General features: G+C 39.0%; 1 protein-coding gene across 1 annotated transcript in view; it reads left to right on the top strand.

The window, feature by feature from the left end:
* CFAP44 (cilia and flagella associated protein 44) overlaps window positions 1-19775 on the top strand; it is a gene marked incomplete at both ends in the record, with an annotated part of 48067 nt that overhangs the window by 9704 nt on the left and 18588 nt on the right. The window contains 14 exons of the mRNA XM_080613498.1: window positions 150-314; window positions 1987-2142; window positions 3237-3284; window positions 4047-4146; window positions 5373-5467; window positions 8425-8625; window positions 9880-9990; window positions 11686-11838; window positions 14011-14229; window positions 14713-14855; window positions 15715-15985; window positions 18025-18080; window positions 18481-18643; window positions 19537-19667. Coding sequence (XP_080469624.1) covers window positions 150-314; window positions 1987-2142; window positions 3237-3284; window positions 4047-4146; window positions 5373-5467; window positions 8425-8625; window positions 9880-9990; window positions 11686-11838; window positions 14011-14229; window positions 14713-14855; window positions 15715-15985; window positions 18025-18080; window positions 18481-18643; window positions 19537-19667 — 2012 coding nt within the window. The remainder of the gene's footprint in view (window positions 1-149; window positions 315-1986; window positions 2143-3236; window positions 3285-4046; window positions 4147-5372; window positions 5468-8424; window positions 8626-9879; window positions 9991-11685; window positions 11839-14010; window positions 14230-14712; window positions 14856-15714; window positions 15986-18024; window positions 18081-18480; window positions 18644-19536; window positions 19668-19775) is intronic.

The following is a 19775-nucleotide window of genomic DNA, read 5'->3' as shown; positions in this document are numbered from 1 at the left end:
CCTTTACGCCTTCTTTTGCAAATATCTGTACATTGCTATCAATTTAATGCTTTCACGGAAGGAAGCCACAAATGTTAATCAGATTTTTGCCAATGTTTCTGCATGGTTAAGTGCAGGTGCTCATGTGCTTATCTTCATCTGTATTGAAGGTTATCTCAGGGACTGAGTGGGGCAACTTGCTGCTTTGGGAAGGGGGCCTAATTAAAGTAGAGCTCTGTCAAGGTGAACGAAAGCCCTGTCACAGTGGCCCTATCAGCCAGTTAATTCTGGAGGAAGGAGAACTTTTCACAGTTGGAAAAGATGGCTTCATTCGTGTAAGTTTTTCATAGTTTCTTTCATGCCTTTGAGTGTGCAAATTTGTGGTCAGCAGGTAAATGTTACGTTTCCTTTACCCAGGCTTATTTGTGGAGGCAATTTTGCTGTACAGTTTCTTTCTGAGAATGAATTTGTAGAACAAGCAGAGTAAGATCACATCACCACAGTGTATATGTTTGAATTAGAAAGAGTTCATGCAACATTCTCTGTTTAATAGTAGTAAAAAGTCACCTTTTACTTTAGTAAATCAAAATAATTTGCAGTGATTCTCTAACAGCTTTGTTTTTTCCTGCATTCTAACATATTTTTCATGTGTAGTTTTGGTTAATCTTTATAACTCTCAGGCCTATTAACACATTTGGTATTATTTCAAAGGATAAACTACAGCAATATTTGAAATTAATTTTTGATGTATTTGAAAGCTAGATTATTAATATTAAAATGACATAGAAATTAACCAACATCTCAGAGATGTAGATGTATATATACTGAAATAGAGGAACAATTAAAAGAAAAAACATAGAATCATAGAATAGTTAGGGTTGGAAAGGACCTTAAGATCATCTAGTTCCAACCCCCCTGCCATGGCAGGGACACCTTACACTAAACCATGTCACCCAGGGCTCTGTCCAACCCGGCCTTGAGCACCGCCACGGATGGAGCATTCGCAACTTCCCTGAGCAACCCATTCCAGTGCCTCACCACCCTCACAGTAAAGAATTTCTTCCTTATATCCAATCCAAACTTCCCCTGTTTAAGTTCGAACCCGTTACCCCTTGTCCTATCGCTACAGTCCCTAACGAAGAGTCCCTCCCCAGCATCCTTATAGGCCCCCTTCAGATACTGGAAGGCTGCTATGAGGTCTCCATGCAGCCATCTCTTCTCTGGGCTGAACAGCCCCAACTTTCTCAGCCTATCTTCATATGGGAGGTGCTGTCATCTTGAAGTTAAAATATAATTCTGTGAATTAAGGTCAAAAGTTTTCCTTATCTGTGCTACCAGAGTCTGCTCTCACCTGTCAATTATCAAGGATTTTACAGTCTTGTTTGCTTGCTCTTTAAGGGAAGACATGATGTGTCTTCTGCTGATGTGTGAAAAAACCTAGAAAACGAAAGGGAAGCTGACTATTACAGACAGTGGAGGGTTTCAAACACCCTGGAGTTTTTGTTGTTGTGTTTTATAAGTTGATATTAATTCTATTAAAAATTCCCTTAGTTATAAGGTTGCCAACTGATGTCTTGTCCTTATCCCACAGAGCAGAACACGAATGTGTTAGATTTCCCATTCTTTCTTCTGTGCTGCTTCAGTATGAGCAGTGCTGAGGGCAAGCAGATACCGTTTGTTCTCTGTATTTCTGAGGCTGCCATGTATAGCTCTGCTAGTGCCAGGGCTGAATTTAAGCTACTGTTATTTCAGAGTTGGACAGAGAACTTTCACATATACTTTGCATTGCGCCCAAATGTATTAGATAGTAGTTGGTGGTTGTCACTGTTCTAGGTTACATTCAAAGCGGTGAGGCAGATATGGTAGGTTTCATACTCTACCTGTAGAATCTATACTCCCCTGGTTTCTTATAATTTTGAATTTTCATATTAATTTTGTATGAAAACATAACGTGCACTTATAAAAAAACATTTCTTTTATGGTTTTTATGCTTCCAATGCTATGAAGCTGTGGAACGTTGAGACAATTGATGCTGCTGATTCTGTGGATGACACAGGGTTACTGGAGGTGGAGCCTATGAATGAACTTCATGTTGGCAAGAATGTCAGCCTGAGTTTCATGTCAAAAATTCATGACTCTGGACAGGCCTTTTGGTATGCTCAGGTAAGATACATTTAAGTACATACAGCTCTGTGGAGAAACATAGAATGAGGGAAGTGATGTTCAGTAAGAGTGGGAATCCATTACAAACCAGTATGTTTCTCTTTGGCAGAATTCAGTCTTCTTCTGGAGAGATAGGTGTATATATATGTATATAAAAAATTCTTCATCTGTATTTATATCATCTATATTTTCATGTATTTTTTTTTCTTCTTTCAAATGCTTGAACAGGCTTCCTAGAGAGGTGGTTTATGACCCATGCCTATCAGTGTTTAGAGGCATTTGGACAATGCCTTTAGAAAAATGCTTTAACTTTTGGTCAGCCCTGAAGTGGTCAGGGAGTTGGACTAAGTGATCATCGTAGGTCCCTTTTAACTGAACTATGCTATGCTGTGCTATGTTTTTAGTGTATAGTAACAACTAAGACTGGCTTTCAGAGCCAGAACTACATAAGAATAGGAGAGCCACAAAAATGATCAGGGGGATGGAGCACCTCTCCTATGAGGAAAGGCTGAGACAGTTGGGGTTGTTCAGCCTGGAGAAGAGAAGGCTCTGGAGAGACCTTGTTGTGGCCTTTCAGTTATTGAAAGAGGCCGATAAGAAAGATGGGGAGAGACTTTTTAGCAGGGCCTGTTATGGTGGGACAAGGAGTAATGGTTTTAAACTAAAAGAGAGGAGATTCAGACTGGATGTGAGGAAAAAATTCTTTACAGTGAGGGTGGTGAAATACTGGCACAGGCTGCCCAGAGAAGTGGTGGGTGCACCACCCCTGGAGACATTCAAGGCCAGGCTGGATGTGGTTCTGGGCAACCTGATCTAGTTGAGAATGTCCCTGCTCATTGCAGGGTATTGGACTAGATAACCTTTGAAGGTCCCTTCCAACCCAAACTATTCAATGATTCTATGATACTGTCAAAAGGTGTTGTCCAAGTTCTGTTCTCCTGGACTGATGGATAGGACCAATGTCATCACATTCAGTCATTTCAATTTCGCAATGATAATTATTAAGGACTTTTTAAGGAGTTGCTGTGAGCAGTTTTATTTCCAAATTGAATTTGAAAATATCCAAGTTACATGTTTTGTTTTTTCTTCTTCAGGATACCAATGGAGCAATCTGGAAGCTGGATTTGACTTTTTCAAATATGGTAAGCTTGGTGGTTTGTTTTTTATTTTCAATTTCTTCAATTCCTTTGCAGTAACTTCTTTAACTATACTGGATACATCTGCAGTGAAGTTTGTGTTTTATGAAGCTGCACAGTTAAAAATGTTAGCATTCAAACAGATTTTTTTTCTTTTCCCCTTAAAAATGTATTTTCATAATGTTATTTATGATAATGATTGTGCAGGATTATAAAAAATAATTTGAGTTTTGATTCATGAAACTTTGCCTGTGGCAACAGGTAAAATCATATTCCAAGAATTTCATGATCCATAAAAGGTTTACGAAACATACTGTAAATCTAATATAAAAATTACATAGCAAAACCTAGAATTCCTTGAATGATGAAATTATTTCCCACACAGCATAAGTCCTAGGCTTTAGAGCATTTTTTTTTGCATTCAGAGCAACAATTCTTTGTTAAAAATACTAATCCCAAGCCTGATACCTCTTAATGAAAGGCATTCCCCTTTATTTTTGCATATAAAATGATGAAATTTTAAATTAACTTAATGTTCCTACACTAAGTTTTCTCATACTCATCTTATGAACATTTAATTAAAAAAAAAAAGCAAACAGGAATTGCATAAATTGCATAAAGGTACCTTATTCATGCCAAATTTTGTTCACACAAACAGCACCTGCCTAGATTTTCCAGGTTTGCTGCACGTTTACCTGGTAATACTATAGCTGGTGATACCAGCTCTAGAACGTAACAGAATTTCTGTTCTTCTCTTGTGCACTGCAGACCCAAGATCCAGAGTGCCTGTTTACCTTTCACTCTGGAAGGATTGAGGCCATGAGTGTCTCTCCCATCACATACCTTTTGGCCACCACTGCTCTTGACCGTAAGTCAAAAGTACACTATTCTTTCCTCTCATAGCAGTGTAATTATTGTTTTTGAAGAGCAATGATATTTGGTTTGGAACTATTCTGTTTTGAATTGAAGTTGTGTATTTGCTCTTGAAAAGTCACTTGGCAGAAAATTGTTATTCCTGGGATCAGTTCTAGTTAACACAAATCATTAATGTTTTGAAATAATTCATTAAGACTGCTTAATTTTAAAAGCCTGGCATTTAAACAAGAGAAGCTTTTAATGGGAAACTTTGTCAATTCTGTTTGTTCTGAGGGAATGGCTTACAAGGTGAGACATTAGGTTTGAATAACAGCACTGTATTCAAGGCTCTGGATCGATAAGTGTTGGGATTTTTGTTTTGAAAGGAATTATATACATCTGTAGCATTGTGTAAGTCTGTGAATACTAATATTTGTGGCTTTCTTAGAAAATGCAACAGCTATGATGCTCTCAACAACAGCTAACATAGTTACAGACATGTTTATTTAACATACAAATATTGCAAAGTAGCCATCTCACAGGTAACTTTATCATGCTTTGAGAGAATCATCACTGGCCAGAACATTAAAAAGGTTATTTACACTTCTCAGAACATGCTACAAGGTCTTTAACTTTATTCTTGTCAGCAGTAGCTCCTCATGTGTCTGTGTTGTGGGATGTCCGTGCTCTTCTAGCTTGAAGACAAACTCCTATCTGTTGAGTGAATGACACTTAGGATATATGCCTGCTGGAATAGAATTTCATGCAGACCAGTGTGTGTGTGTATGAATCTATTAATTTCACCTCTGGTGAAATCTTTCTTTGGACAATCTCCCATTTTCATCCATTTAAATATATTCCTCCCTGAGCAATACCAAGTAGTAGTATATCACCTTTTCCTGTGTTGCCAGTACAGATTTTCCTTACAGTATGCTACAGTTCTGTGATTACTTGAAAATTACAGATGGTGGTCAGCAAGGGACTTCTCATTACAGCTCTTAGCCCTGCCGACTCTTGGGAGCTCGTAAGTTAAAGGGTGAAGAAACCTTATGTTTTATTCATGAGCACCATGCTAGCTCTGGCACTCTGTAACTGTCAATCATGTCTTTCCAGTAGGGCATTTGATAGTTGGAGAGAAAAATTGCTAACATTCTATCCGGCTTTGAATTCAAATGTATACACATTTCTCCATAGATCTTAACATGTAAGTGACATTGCAGGTGTCTCCTTTCCACACAGGATCGGTGCGTGTCTATGATTTCATCAGCGACAGACAACTGGGTGAAATGAAGTTCAAACAAGGAGGAACAGCACTGACATGGGCACCTCGTGTTGTGAGTTTTTTGCTAGTGTGTTAACAAAAACCCATAGAGGCCTATGAGCTTGCCAGCAGCAAGAAAGTTGCTCGCTGCACAAGACCTTAAAGATGTCACTGTTAGGCTGTGGTGGAATTTACTATAGTGGTATGTGTATGTACGCTTGTGGAGTAGTATGAATGTATATAGTATGTGTACAGTTTGACTTTCCTGTGGCTTATCAGGTATCCTATTTTGTGTTTTTCTCAGGTTTGAAAATCAGCTCAGTGTGCAGTCCCAGGAAATAGTTTATAGACTAACAGCTTCTGTTTAACTCACTTAGAGTAACTGTCAATTAACATGAGTTAGTAACACATTTTGAAATGACAACCCAGACAATTCACAAACATTTGGAGATAAATCATAAAAAACTGTTGCCAGAACTGATCATTTGTGGAGTGTGGAGTCTATCACTTTCAGACATATTTGCTAATTTTAATTAAAATAGTGTCTAGTTATGTTCTTGAAGCAACACAGGGAGTCTGGTTGGTTCATTATAAGCAAATTCATGGACCAAGGTGCTTACTTGAATTTCCAAAGTAAGGGTAACACTGGGACAGTGCTCTTAGAATTATAACTCTGGTCATACAGACTTTTTGGGATACTGTTAGGTGATGACCTATACATTCAAGAAGTAAGCTGACTGCCACAGTAAATTGTATAGCATTACAAAACTGACTCAATTCAGTTTTACAAAAGTTGGTACTAAACACAATCTGAAAAATCAATCTAGCTGCATTTAAGATCTCATTAGATACTTACACATAGCTTAAGGTACTCAGATGTATTTGAAAATTTGTGATACTAATCTAAGAGAAATTCATCCAACATAATTTGAAGCATCTGTATACCATAATGTCCTCATGGGCAAGCTAACAACATACAGGCTAAATAAGTGACCAATGACACAGATTTAAAACTGCCCAAATGGCTGGGCCTCAGGGGGTAGTGACTCAGCAGAGTCCAGTTAGAGGCAAGTCTGTAGGGATATATGCTAGGGGTGATGATGGGTGCCAATATTCTTCATTAATTACCTGGACAGTGGAATAGAGTTCCTCAGCAAGTTCACAGATGACACCAAACTAAGAGGAGAGACTGGTACTCTAGAAGGTTGTGCTGGCATTCAGGAGGATCTGAACAGGCTGGAGAATTGGGCTGAGGAGAATCTCAGTAATTTCAGTGAAGGAAAATGCAAAGTACTGCATCTGAGTAGGAATAATCCCAGGCACCAGTAGTGCCTGAAGGTCCACCAGCTGGAAATCAGTTCTGCAGAGGAGGATCCTGGGAGTCACCAAGCTAACAATGAGCCAGCGATGCACCCAAACAAATCCAACAACATCCTGGGCTGCATTAGGGAAGGATGTTATCATCTGCTTGAGGGAGGCAATCCTTCCTCTTCACTTAGCACTGGGAAGGCACATCTGGAGTGTTGGCTCCCTGGTAAAGAGATACGGAATTAATGGAGTCAAATGCAGATCCATAAATTTGAGGTCTGTGAGTGACTCTGCTTGGTCATTTACTGAGCAATGCTATTGTGCATCTGTTTATTACAGAGGAGCTTTTTAAGATAAAGACATCACGGCCTGATCTTCCCAGATAATGGGAAGACAGTTACCCCCAGCTCCCTTCTGAACAATAACCTTTTTTATACTCTAAGATCATACTTCTGCCAATTGCTCACAGAGCTTAACCATTCACTCTCATCTCTTTACACAGAAATCTCCTTCTGGTCTCTTTTATGGTGTTCATTAATATTGATCTGTGCTATGTCTGGAGCTGGCTCAGCTTGTAAATCACTTCAAGAGACTACCATGTATGGCTAATATCAGCTAAATCTGCAAGCCCAGCTGAAACACAGGCCTATTTCTGTTAACTCTTCTCTCTCAATTCAAGCCTGTCTACACTCTTAGCAATCGGCTTACCTACAGGGTCTATGGTAAAGACTCCGTAGCCTCCTCTTTCCATCCCAAGTAGCTGTCCCTGTTGACAACTGCACTATACATAGGGCAGCCAGACCCAAGTCTGTGTCCTCACCTCTTCAAAAATCATACCCACATTCAATGCCTGGTATTATATTCAGGGTAATACAATAATTCCTTTTTTGAGTTCCCCATCTGGAGTACTGTGTCCAGTTCTGGGCTCCTCAGTACAAGACAAGGAGCTACTGGAGAGGGTCCAGTGAAGGGCCACAAGGATGATCAGGGGTTTGGAGAATCTTTCTTATGAGGAGAGACTGCAGGAGCTGGCCTGTTCAGTCTGGAGAAGAGAAGACTGAGAAGGGATCTCATTAATGTATAAAAATATATCAAAGGCAGGTGCCAGAAGGATGATGCCAGACTCATTCAAGTGGTGTCCAGTGACAGGAGGAGGAGCAATGGCCATGAACTAAACCATGAGACGTTTCACCTCAACATGAGGAAGAACTTTTGTTGAGGGTGGCAGAGCACTGAACAGACTGCACAGGGAGGTTGTGGAGTCTACCTCTCTGGAGACGTTTAAAACCCTCCTGGACATGTTCCTGTGTAACCTCCTGTAGTGGCCCTGCCTTGACAGGGGGATTGGACTAGTTGATCTCCAGAGGTGCCTTCAAACCCTAATGATTCTGTGACTCTGATATATATATATATATTTATTTGTATATCAGTATGAATTACAGCCACATCCTTGTTCACATTTCCAGTTTCAATGGTATGTTATCAGTAAAAGGCCAAAACTAATCCAAACCAAAAAATAACTCCCAGTCCTCCAACTCCATTTACAGTAGTATATTAGGGAGAATAAACAACATTGCCCATGTGTGAGACAACCTTTGTGCTTTAGCAACACTTCCGTATAAGATGAGTTACAGGTTAACGCCAGAGAATGTGCCATACAGATTCTTGTTCTAAGTTCTCGGATGTAGACTGATTTTTTTTTTTTCATTCTTCCACTCAAAGGTAAATCCTAAAGGAAGTCTAATTATTGTGGGGTTTGAAGATGGTGTTTTCCGCATAATTGAAGTTTATGATCCCAAAGGACTGCCCGCTATTGCAGGAACAGGGAGTGCAGAGTTAAATCTGAAAAAAGCTCTCAAACCTCATGCTGCTGCAGTTACAGCCCTGGCATATGAACGAAATGGAGCTGTGCTTGCCACAGGGGTATGTATTAATTCTTTTGGTTATTTTTATTAGGCCACAAACATAGAGATTATTTAAAGAGATAAGGTGAAGTTTGTTTACTGACAACACCATTATACTTCTGTTACTGTGTTGATTACTGCTTCTAGTTCTCTGCAGTGCTGAGGGAAGGGAAGGATCTGTTTGCTCTCACATTTGTTTTCCAAAGGAAAGCGACCGTGCAATCCATGCAATTAATTTTGTGAATTACCGGACTATTTAGTGTGAATTCTGTAATCCCCTTTGAAGATGGATTTGGTTCATTTTGGAATTAGCTTAAGAGTATCTTGAAATTAGTAAAGCCAAGTTGGTTTGTACACCACCTTGACTTCAATCCAGCTACTACTCAGCACTGCTTGGCCTTACAACAGGATCAACCAGTTGGTTTGTCAGTGTGCCTGCTAGTCTTTGAGATGATTTCCAGTCAATGTGGTCTCTTTCTTTAAAATCTAGACTTTAGCTATGCTCAATGCATTTGCAATTAACATGTTCCTTGAGCTGAATGACCATGCAGTTCACTTAATGCAGGATTTACACAGCTATGCATCATGTTATGCACCAGTTCTGGATTCCTTGTTATCTGGGGAAATCAGCCTGTGCTGTCTCACCTGAAAAAACAGTCCTGAGCTTGAGCTTTAAAGGAGCTCCTTGGGCAAGGAACAGAAAGCACGTGGCTGGGGATGTCAGGTGAAGCTCGTAAGGGCAATTAGCCATAGAACCATAGACGGTTTGGGTTGGAAGGGACCTTAAAGATCATCCAATTCCAGTCCCCTGCCATGGGCAGGGATGCCTTCTACTAGATCAGGTTGCTCCAAGCCCCATCTAACCTGGTCTTGAACACTTCCAGGGATGGGGCAGCAACAGCTTTTCTGGGCAATTTGTGCCAGTGTCTCACCACCTTCATAGTGAAGAATTTTTTTCCTAATATCTCATCTAAATCTACCCTTTTTCAGCTTAAATCCATTCCCCCTTGTCCTGTCAAGGGGGATTTAAGTGCTATGGGTGCATTCAGAGCCCTGGAGCAAGGTGGGCAGGATTTTTATTTCCTCCCTGTAATCATCAGAGAAATCCAATTCTAAGTTCCAAGGCATTTGTAAGTATCCCTGTCAAGCTACAAAACATTGGAAGTATGTGTTTGTCATAAAGTGCTTGCAGTCTTTTGAATTTTTAGTCAAGCTTTGATTCAGTCATGATTGGTTTGTTTTTTTTTTTTTTTTGATTATTTTTTTTCCTCAGAGTAAAGACAAAACTGTTTTCTTTTTTGATGTTGAAGATGAATACGAGCCAATTGGATTCATCTGTGTCCCTGGGCCTGTGCAGGCATTACAGTGGTCTCCACCTTCTCATGTGAGTAGTGCATGTTTGTTTTCTTTCCTTCCCTACTGTATTAAAACGTCATTTTGAAAAGAATTACAAATGAAAATAGATGAAGATCATGACCCTAGCCAAGTTCTCTACAGACAATGGAAAAGATGCTTTGCTAACTTTGTTCTTCATGCTGCTTCAGCATGACACATAGGTTCTGTGTAGCTATATCTGGTTCAGTCACTTTGGATTTGTTTTGGAGTTTGGATAATAAAGAGCAGAAACATATGTAAACCATAAAATTTTGCTCAGCTTTTTGAGTTCCTGCCTTGAAGAAACAGGCATGTGCCTTAGCTTTTCGAAGGTCTTAGTCTTCTTTAACAAAAGAGTTCTTCGCGCTTTACTGCCTGTGCCTCTTGCCTGTATTAAAACAGGCTTTTGCAAAACTTCTGGACCATGTCAAGAAAGCTTTTGGGTGTTTTTTGGAATTCACACTCTGTCTTTGAAGTGTGTCAGTGACATATTCAAGTAGATTCTTGTTAATATTTTAAAAGTTTTATAAGATTAGAGTAACACCTGAAATTTTGGTTGATCCAATATTCGTATTTTGAGGGGAGATTGTTTGTCATATTTAGATGCTGAAAAAGTGGCCAGCAAGATATGAAATACAGGTACACAGTGGCAAAGTGTAGCTATGATTCCTCATTCATGGGAGCTGATAAAAACTGTTAGCAAAAGAACTCCTGCTGGTGTGAGCTCTGTCTTACTGCAGGAATGATAGATCTTGATCTTACAGTTGTATTTCAAGTCCTTTCCTTGAGGACAAGGTACTTCTACTAACTAGAAAAAGCACCCATCGTGTCTTTGGTATGTTAGATTCTGCCTGAGTAATTTTGTCTACCAGTATCTGGTCTCCACTGCTAAATGTGAACACTTATTAAACCTAGTACAAGCATCTTAGTGTTAAACTACTTTTTTTTCTCTTTAAAAAAGCACCTTGGTGATTAAATACTATACTTTTAATAAGTGCATTTGTAAAGCTGAGATTTTACAGACACAAGACCTATATAATTCCTAGTTAAGGTTTCCATAGCAACTCCTAATAGTCCCCTTTTGCACATTTTTAGTGATAGATCAGATAAAGTAAACCTCTCATTCTCTAGATAGACAGCTTATGAAACTTAAAACTACAGACCTGCCTTTTAAAATCTTGAAACACTAAATAATTATTACCCTCTCCTCACACATACTTCATAACTTTGCATTTTAAAGGCCCTGCAGGTACCAGCAAAGAACAAACTCAAAGCTAAATAGCATTAGACAAGATTTTGAGCCCAGTGTTGAAGATATAAAGGATTTATTACTACAGAAACATATGAACTTCCAAACAATTATCAACCCAAACCCTCAGTTCCTAACTTGAGTCAGATCGATTTTTAATTTAACCAAACTCCCAAAATATCATCATGCTGCTTCCAAGCTAGGCAGTGTCAGAATGATAGCTGTTTTGTACATGGCAAGAACTTCTTCAATTCCTTACCTTTGCCAAGAATACATAGCATAAAAGCAGCTCCCTGATTTCTAATGTTTATGCAAAAGTGTCCATTAAAATAAGAGCACAGCTAAAGTTAATGCCTCCTCGCTGGAGCTTGGCTTTGTGCCTCTGTATCTTCTAACTTTTTCCTATTTCTCTCAATTGCATGTATACATCTGCCCTGTACTTTTGTTTTCGTACAGGCGCAGAGCACGCTGCTCATCCTTTGTGAGAATGGCTTTGCTCTTCAGGTCCCTGCCCCAGTCCCTAATGAACATAATACAGCGTCCACCTATCAACTAAAGAACCTGCCGATGCAGTACTTCCATTTTTATAGTATTAAATCCAGAATCAAGGTAAAGAAATCTGCTGTGGTGGAATTTCATGTTCTTCATTGTGCCAGAAGACGAAACTATGCAGAAAGGTTTTTAGTCTCTATATTCATCATAGGATTTTTTGCTAAGCTTCTTAAAGGGGAAGGCCAGGTAGAGTCCATTTTTGGCTGAGTTTCAACATGTGAAATAAATTGTTATTTATCTATTCAAATAGAACGTACATCACACTGAGAACATGATGTGAATTTTGAATATAATTAGAAAATAACATTTGTGAAAAGGAAAAATAATACAGCAAATTAGTTCTCAAAATGTTTTCATTTGGTAATTTTCACAAGAAGTGTGTTTCTTGTGCTTGATGTTAGCCCTGTATGAAATTCCTTTGAACAGTCATAAAACACACATGTGATCACATTGAGGCAAATGTGAAACATATGTAATTATTTTCAGCAATTTCTGATTTTTTTAAAATGTTGTAATAGTTTTAAAGGTGTGTGTTTTATTTCTATATGAGAACTAACATTTTAGAAGGTCATCTCTGATAGTGTTCAAGGTCAGGATGGATGGGGCTTTGAGCAACCTGGCCTAGTGGAAGGTGTTTATGCCCATGGCAGGGGAGTTGGAACTAGATGATCTTTAAGGTCCCTTGCAACCCAAACCATTTTGTGATTCCATGACTATGTGGGACCAAAAGAAAAGAATTATGCCAGCTCTCAGCTAGTTAAATTTGTGAAATTAAAAGGCCAGCTGATGTTAGGTTCAGGAGCAGAAATACAGTGAGCAGGCTGTCAGTCACATGTTCAGCCCACCACAATCAAACAGCCTCCCTGGTTCTGCTCTTAACCTATCATTTCTCTGCCTTCTCTATTAACTGTTTCTGTCTTTTGAGTGGTGCATATCAGACAAAGCCTAATCTTTTGTTATAACTATGAGGAAGTCAGCATTTGGGGGGAAAGATTTCTTGGGGATTCCCTCACAGAAAAAAAGCCACAAGAATGATCACAAAGCTAGCATACATATATAAAGAAATAATAAATGAATGTGCATGGAGTTTTGTAGGGTTTATTTGGGGGGTTTGTGGTTGGTTTTTTTCTTTTTTTTTGTTTGTGTGGGGTTTTTTTTGTGTTTTTTTTTGTGGTTTTTCTTTTTCAGTCAAAAGAAAAATATTTTTGGGAAACACTATAAATTTTAAAAATAGAAAAGGCTTCTACAGGGAGAAAGAATGTTAATTGCTCTTCTTTTCTTCTAAGAATAGATCAGTAATTAATAAATCACAACATGGATATTTTGGATAAAGTGTAAGGTAGGCCAGGCTGGATGAGGCTTTGAGCAACCTGGTCTAGCGGAGGATGCCCCTGCCATGACAGGGGGGTTGGAACGAGATAATCTTTAAGGTCCCTTCCAACCCAAACCATTCTATAATTATATGATTCTATGAAAGATTTCTAACAGTAAGGGTGGTGAAGCACTGTAATAGTTTGCATAGGCTGTAGGGTCCCCATAGCCTGAGATTTTTAGAATATCAGTCATAAGGTTCAGCTGATTCTGCTTTCAGGCAGAAGAATGCTCTTTTGAGATCTTTTCCAGACCTTTCTCTATGATTTTTCCATCTAATGTCTTCTTGGGAAGATCCTGTTGTTACAGAATGTTTGGTGTTTGTTAATGCTAAAGTAAGCATGAATGGAAAAGGGGTTTTAAAAGTTTTATACATCTGCAAATGTCTTCCCTTCATTTTTCAGAAGAGCCAAAGTCCGTAACAGCTTCTTTCTTTCACTCTACATCAATGATGCTCTAGAACTTGGGAATCTGAGTTCAGCTTTCCAGTGTTTTACTGTCTTCTGGGCAGGCACGGGACAGGGCTTAGGAGTTCTGCAGAAGTAGTATGGTAGTAGTGTTAATATTGGGAATAATCTCTTTGAGGAAATGCTGAAGTGTGCTTCTTATGCAGAATGGTTTCTGTTTCAAAGGGCAATGAGTTTAAAATACTTTGGTGGAGGAAAATGGGGATGTTCCACCGGAGAATCCCATGAAGTCTGGTTAATTCTGCTTAGTTGATAGAAAACAGATTTCTCTAGATATTCTGTATATATAATGCCAGAACCAGCTTGGATTTCATCTATGAGACTCCTCTGGTCAGTAATGCACTGAGTGCCTTGTTTTCATGTCCCTGTGTTTCTCTGCGTGTTGAAATAGCTGGAAGAAGAGATTGCACTGAGAGAGAAAAAGAGGGAGGAGAAGGAGAAAGCAAAACTTGAATGGATAAGGCAGCAACAGGAGATGGGAAACAAGATAGAAGAGAAAGCTGAAGAGGAACCCGAAGAAGAGCCATTGCCATCTATCTACATACCAGAGAAACCCAGTCCCATCCTCTGTGGGTTTTATTCAGCACCAGGAAAATTTTGGCTTTCCTTGGTAAATCAATTTTTATTTCATGTTGGTAGGATTGAAAGATGTGGCAACCTTCCCTTCACATGTGGCTGACTTAGAAAACTGATTATTTGAAACCTGCCATTTCTAGGACATTGAATTCTCTTCATACTTGATAGATTCAGCAATCTTTATGAAGTAAACCCATAATGTCATTCCAATTCAGATTGTTCAGTAAATTTGCTATAGATAATGCTTCTTGGTGATGCCTGAATGGGCAGAAAGACTAAGCTGTTCTCTCACAAATAGAAGGTAGAATTTTAACGTATCGGTAGGCTGGCTTGTAATGCCAGTGATCACCATAGATTTTTCTCTGGGTAAATAGGATCTCTAGATGTTTGGAAGTAACATTTTCTAACCTATTGTAGCTCCTTAAGAAAGGAAGAATTACTCTGAAATTTGAATTTATTTGATCAGTTGTGCAGTGTTCTTTTGTTACCATTTCTTTGTGGTCCTTTTCTTCTTCAGGGTGGGTATGACTCAGGGTTCCTCTATCACTGTGAATTCTCACATGATGACCAAGAAGACCCTGAAGATAGGAAAGATGAACCCTTTGAAGTGATTCCTATGGAGGACACTGACAACAATCCCATCCACCAAATCTTCTTCTGGTAAAACATTGTAGTGCAACAGCTTTGTGATAGAACTTGATGAAGTTGAACTTGGAAGGGAGGAGGGTACACCACTTTGTCACTTTTTTAATTGTGGCTTAACTCTAGTATGCAGTAACTTCCTTTGGTCTTCCAGGCACTGAGGTTCACTTAAAATTCCTAATGGACACAGTGGGTACTGTGTCTGACAGAATAATTTAAAAAGCCCATCAGAGATGCAAACATTTGATTTCTAATTAAGTATTGATTAGAACTCAAACATCCTGGATTGTAGAACTCCAGGAGAACCATTAGAAGTCTCTGCAAACTGTGATCACCAGAAAAGCAATTTTTTTTTTTTGTGGTTAGCAAAGAGAGGGCACAGTCCTCCCTTGAGGAGAACAAGGAGGGATCAGTCCATCCCTCTTGTGCAAAGAATACACTGTGAACCGTACAGATGAAAAGGTTGAACTCTTTTCAGACTCCCAATGTTAGGTTGCCTGTAAGGCTAGGCATATTCTGTATCTAAGGAGGTAGGTTTAGTTCAGGCTTTAGTCTACAGCTGGCCGCGTTCATCACCGTCTCTAATGGATGGAGAGCAGGGGGGGAAATCTGCTTTTCTAACTCTGAACCTGATGTCTGCTACCATGCATAACTCAGGGCTGAGATCAGTTCCACGGTACCCAGCAAGTGCTGGAACATTCCAGAGCACTCAGCTGGAAAACAAATTCATAGTTGTATCACACATACTTGAAATGATGCAAACATTTTCCTCCTAGCTTACAAATTTGGGAAAGCTATATTTATTAAGCTAGGCTAGCTCTTTTCAAGTTTCATGTTTTCAGCTGTGCCCTCACTTGTTACGTTGCTTATTTGACAGTACCAGCAGAGTATGGATGTTCTGTGGGATGCAGAATGGCTCACTGCGTGCTTATTCTCTCCAAGATAAAGACCTCTCAGCAGATACCCTGAAGGAATACTGGTCCTTCAGTGTACATGACAATGATTACGGCCAGATCCGGGGAATCTGTTCTAGTTATGATGATAGGTTTCTGATTACCTGCGGTGGAGATGGAAACATTTTTACTTTCAACATCTTGTCTCCAGAGGATGTTCAGAAAGAACTAAAAGCCAAAATCCCCTCTCCTAGGGTAAGTCGCTACCCTCTTTCACGGAATTAGGCCTATTTACTGTGAAAATACTCCAGATAGATAGGTAAAATGCAGTTCAGTTATTTGGCATCATAGATGTTTCATAGCAAAAGCTGAGGTTTCCCAGTTTAGAAGAGTAGCTCTTGCAAAACATTCCCTAATGAACAGGTACTATGACTGCATTCTTCCTTCTTGCTGTTTTGTTGCTTTCTCCAAATAAACATAGCATGTGTTATTCAAATGTAATATTCTACTCATCTCTTCCCACTAAAAGGTGTGTTCATGCACATTCCTAGAATGAAAGAACCACAAAAATTTGTCATACTTAATACTTGTCTTGCATTTAACGCCAATAAAGTATGAGTCTGCTCTGGCTGGGGATTCTATAAATAATCATAGAGTCATAGGATCTTAGAATCAACTAGGTTGGAAAAAACTTTTAAGACCATCAAGTCCAACCATTACCCCAGGACTGCCAAAACAATGTTGGAGAATACCAAATGTGTAGTTTCTCAGAGCATCTGGTATGAGTCATATACAATCCACAAGCTGGATTTTTAAAATTTGCAAAATAGCACAGCATGATGCCAGTCCTGTTGCTTTACCACTCTTGGGCAGCATTAGTAGTTCTAATTAGTAGTTCTAACAGGTGTTCTGTGTTCAGTGTAGAGCTCATCACCTTTAGCATGTTTGAACAGATGACAAAGGAACTCAGTTCTTCTTCTTCTACACAAGAAGAGAGAGGTGTCAACTCCATCACTGAAAATGTTCAGACTTTATTGAATTTTTAAAAAATCTCTTCAGTGCCTGAAATAAACAAATGTAACTTGAAAGAAGCAGTAAGGCCTCTTGAGTAAGGAAGTGCTATCATGCACAATGGATTTTCAAATAGAAATAGAAATTCACTACAGTTTAAAAATCCTGAAAGTGTCAACACAAAACAAATTCAACTTCTAAATATTTTCAATATTAGTTAGTAACTACATTTTCAAAGTTGCTTGGCGAGGGAGGCTGGGGAAATTGTAATTTTGGTCATTAAGTTAAATTGTTCATAACTGGTTGGAATTCTTTACCAGTATCACAAGAACATATAGCACTAAGAAGAGACTCAAAATAGTTTTCTTAAACTAAGTGAATGATTGGAACCTACGATATGAGACCCTTGCTAGCTCTAGTATTACAAATATGTGATTAATAGACAATTATAAAGCATATATATAGTTTTATCATTTTGAGTATGTCAGTAGCTTTATATAAAGATCTTAATGGTCAATTTCTATTGTTCAGGCTAGCAACATTGCTTAAAGACCATCTTAATAGTTTTTTTCCTTATCAAAGTATCTTAAGTATCTATTCTAGTTTTAAATAATGTGGAAGATCTTAAAAATTCCATCTTCATTAAACTTCATGAGATTCTTAAAGAATCAAATACAAATCCTCTGAAACTGATTGAGTTAAATTACAGATCAGTTTAATATGACTGTATTCACTGTAGGGTGATAGGCCCCCCTCCTTTTCTAGAGCATGACTGCCTAGGGAAATCAAGTTTGTGTGATTGCAGTGTCCAACCATCTGTCATTCTTCACAGCTAATAATTGTGAACCCATTATGCAGTCAGCAGAAGCAAAACAGAATAATCACACATATAACTTGGAATTAGCCCAGGATATGTTGTCTCTTGTCAACATGGCAGTGAGGGGGGACAACAGAATTGAGTTTGGGGAATAGAGAATTAGAGATGTTAGTGAAGTTAGGACAAGAAATGTAATGGTTAATGTTGATAGTAAGGAAATTGGATTTGTGTTCTTTGTCTCTAAGAATTATGCTTCATTAGTTCCTTTACATATAAACCAACTGGATTGCTGCTTCTTGAAACATTAAAATCTGATATTTAAGGCTTATATAAAAATATTGTTCATAAGGGTTTATTTTGGTTTTTTGAGAAGCAATGGGAGCTCTGTCTTAATGTTTGTAAAAGCTTTATTGTCTGTTGAAACTATTACTGCTTGTTTAAAGGCAAACCAACATTTTCATTCTAGAGTGGTCTTGAGAAGGAGAAGGCTGCTGAAGACATTGAGGATCCCAATACCCACAAGTAAGAGATTCTTGGATAATGATAAAAGAGATTTTTCAAGTGTTGGTAGCTCTTTCTTCAGACCGCATACTTCTTTTTGCCTCCCAACAGGAGGGAGAAGTTGATCACGCTGAATTTGTGTCATTTCCTTGTCACACACAAAGTTTTTTCAGCCTTTCCATTAATTTAATTTACTTTTCTGTGGTAGTAATACAAATACAGTAGTCTGAGAATTTCTTAACTTCAGAGACAAAGAAAAGGTCAAGGTCAAAGCCCCTGAATGTCAAAAGTGTGCAAATATACAGGAAAAAGATTCCTTTCTAAGTTACCTTAAGAACTATTGAATTCATTGGGACTTTAAGGCTGTATCTTTCCTCTCTTCTACTGCAATAACACCATTTTCTTTATCATGCATTTTCAGCATTGAGGAAGTCAAACAGAAAAAGGAGTATGACCGGAAAATGAAGGAAGCTGAAGAGAAAAAGCAAAAGAAAAGAGAGAAGTTAATTGCACTGAGGCATGAGTTTCTTCTCCTTCAGAAGAAGAATCAGAAGTTGCCCAAGCACATGCAACTGCACAGAGAGGTACATCTGGTTTATACAAAGGTCATTTACCTTTAGAGGCACCTTCTTCTAAAAGGTAATGTGTTGGGGCGAAAGGTGTCCAACCCTTTGGATTATGGTAGTTCTGTTGAATATATATATCGTGGTTTAAACCCAGCCTGTCACTCAGAAACCACGCAGCTGTTCGCTCACTCCCCCACCTTCGTCCCTCTGCTCCCGGAGGGGTGGAGAGGAGAATCAAAAGAATGTGACTCCCACGGGTTGAGATAAGAACAGTCCAGTAACTAAGGTATAACACAAATCACTGCTGCTACCACCAGTAATGATAGTGATAAGGGAAATAACAAGGGAAGAGAATACAACCGCTCACCACCCATCGATTGATACCCAGCCTGACCGAGCAGTGATCTAGCCCTTCTGGATAACTGCCCCCAGTTTATATAGTGGGCATGACGTGCTGTGTTATGGAATACCTCTTTGGTTAGTTTGGGTCAGGTGTCCTGTCTCTGCTTCCTCCCGGCTTCCCTTCTTCCCTGGCAGAGCATGAGACTCACAAAGTCCTTGGTCAGAGTAAACATTACTGAGCTTCAACTAAAAACATTGGTGTTATTAGCATTGTTCCCAGGCGGAAAGTCAAAAACACAGAGCTGCACCAGCTACTAAGAAGGACAAAGATGACTGCTGCTGCTGCTGAACCCAGGACAGTATAATTTGCTGGGACTTCTGAATCACAGCTGAGGATTTGTGCCATTTAAGCATGTGGGAAAAATGTGGTTCTCTCTGGAGATCTGAATACCTCCTGAAATAAAGGATTGTGTTGATGCGTGTGGAATTCTGGCACCTGGACAAAAATATTTATTACCAAAACCCAGTAGCCAGGGTAATGTGATACTGGGTTTTTTGCCTTTCTGCAGCAGTTTGAGATGGACCGTAAGATCTTTGAGGAGCTGGATAGGCAGACGGCACAGAGAATCCAGTTAGTGCAAAATGAGCTAGCTTGGGAGCATGAGAAACACTCAGTTGGGCTCCAGAAACTGCAAAATCAGTAAGTACCACTTTTCTTCTAATTCTCCTTCTGACTTTTCACGGGGCTTATCGTTTACAAAGTTGTACCTGCCACAGGGAAAAAGAATGTGATGTTTTTTATCTCATA

The sequence above is a fragment of the Psittacula echo genome (genome assembly GCF_963264785.1).
Source record: "Psittacula echo genome assembly, chromosome: 3".
Classification (NCBI taxonomy): domain Eukaryota; kingdom Metazoa; phylum Chordata; class Aves; order Psittaciformes; family Psittacidae; genus Psittacula; species Psittacula echo.
This window is presented reverse-complemented; position numbering and strand designations above follow the sequence as displayed.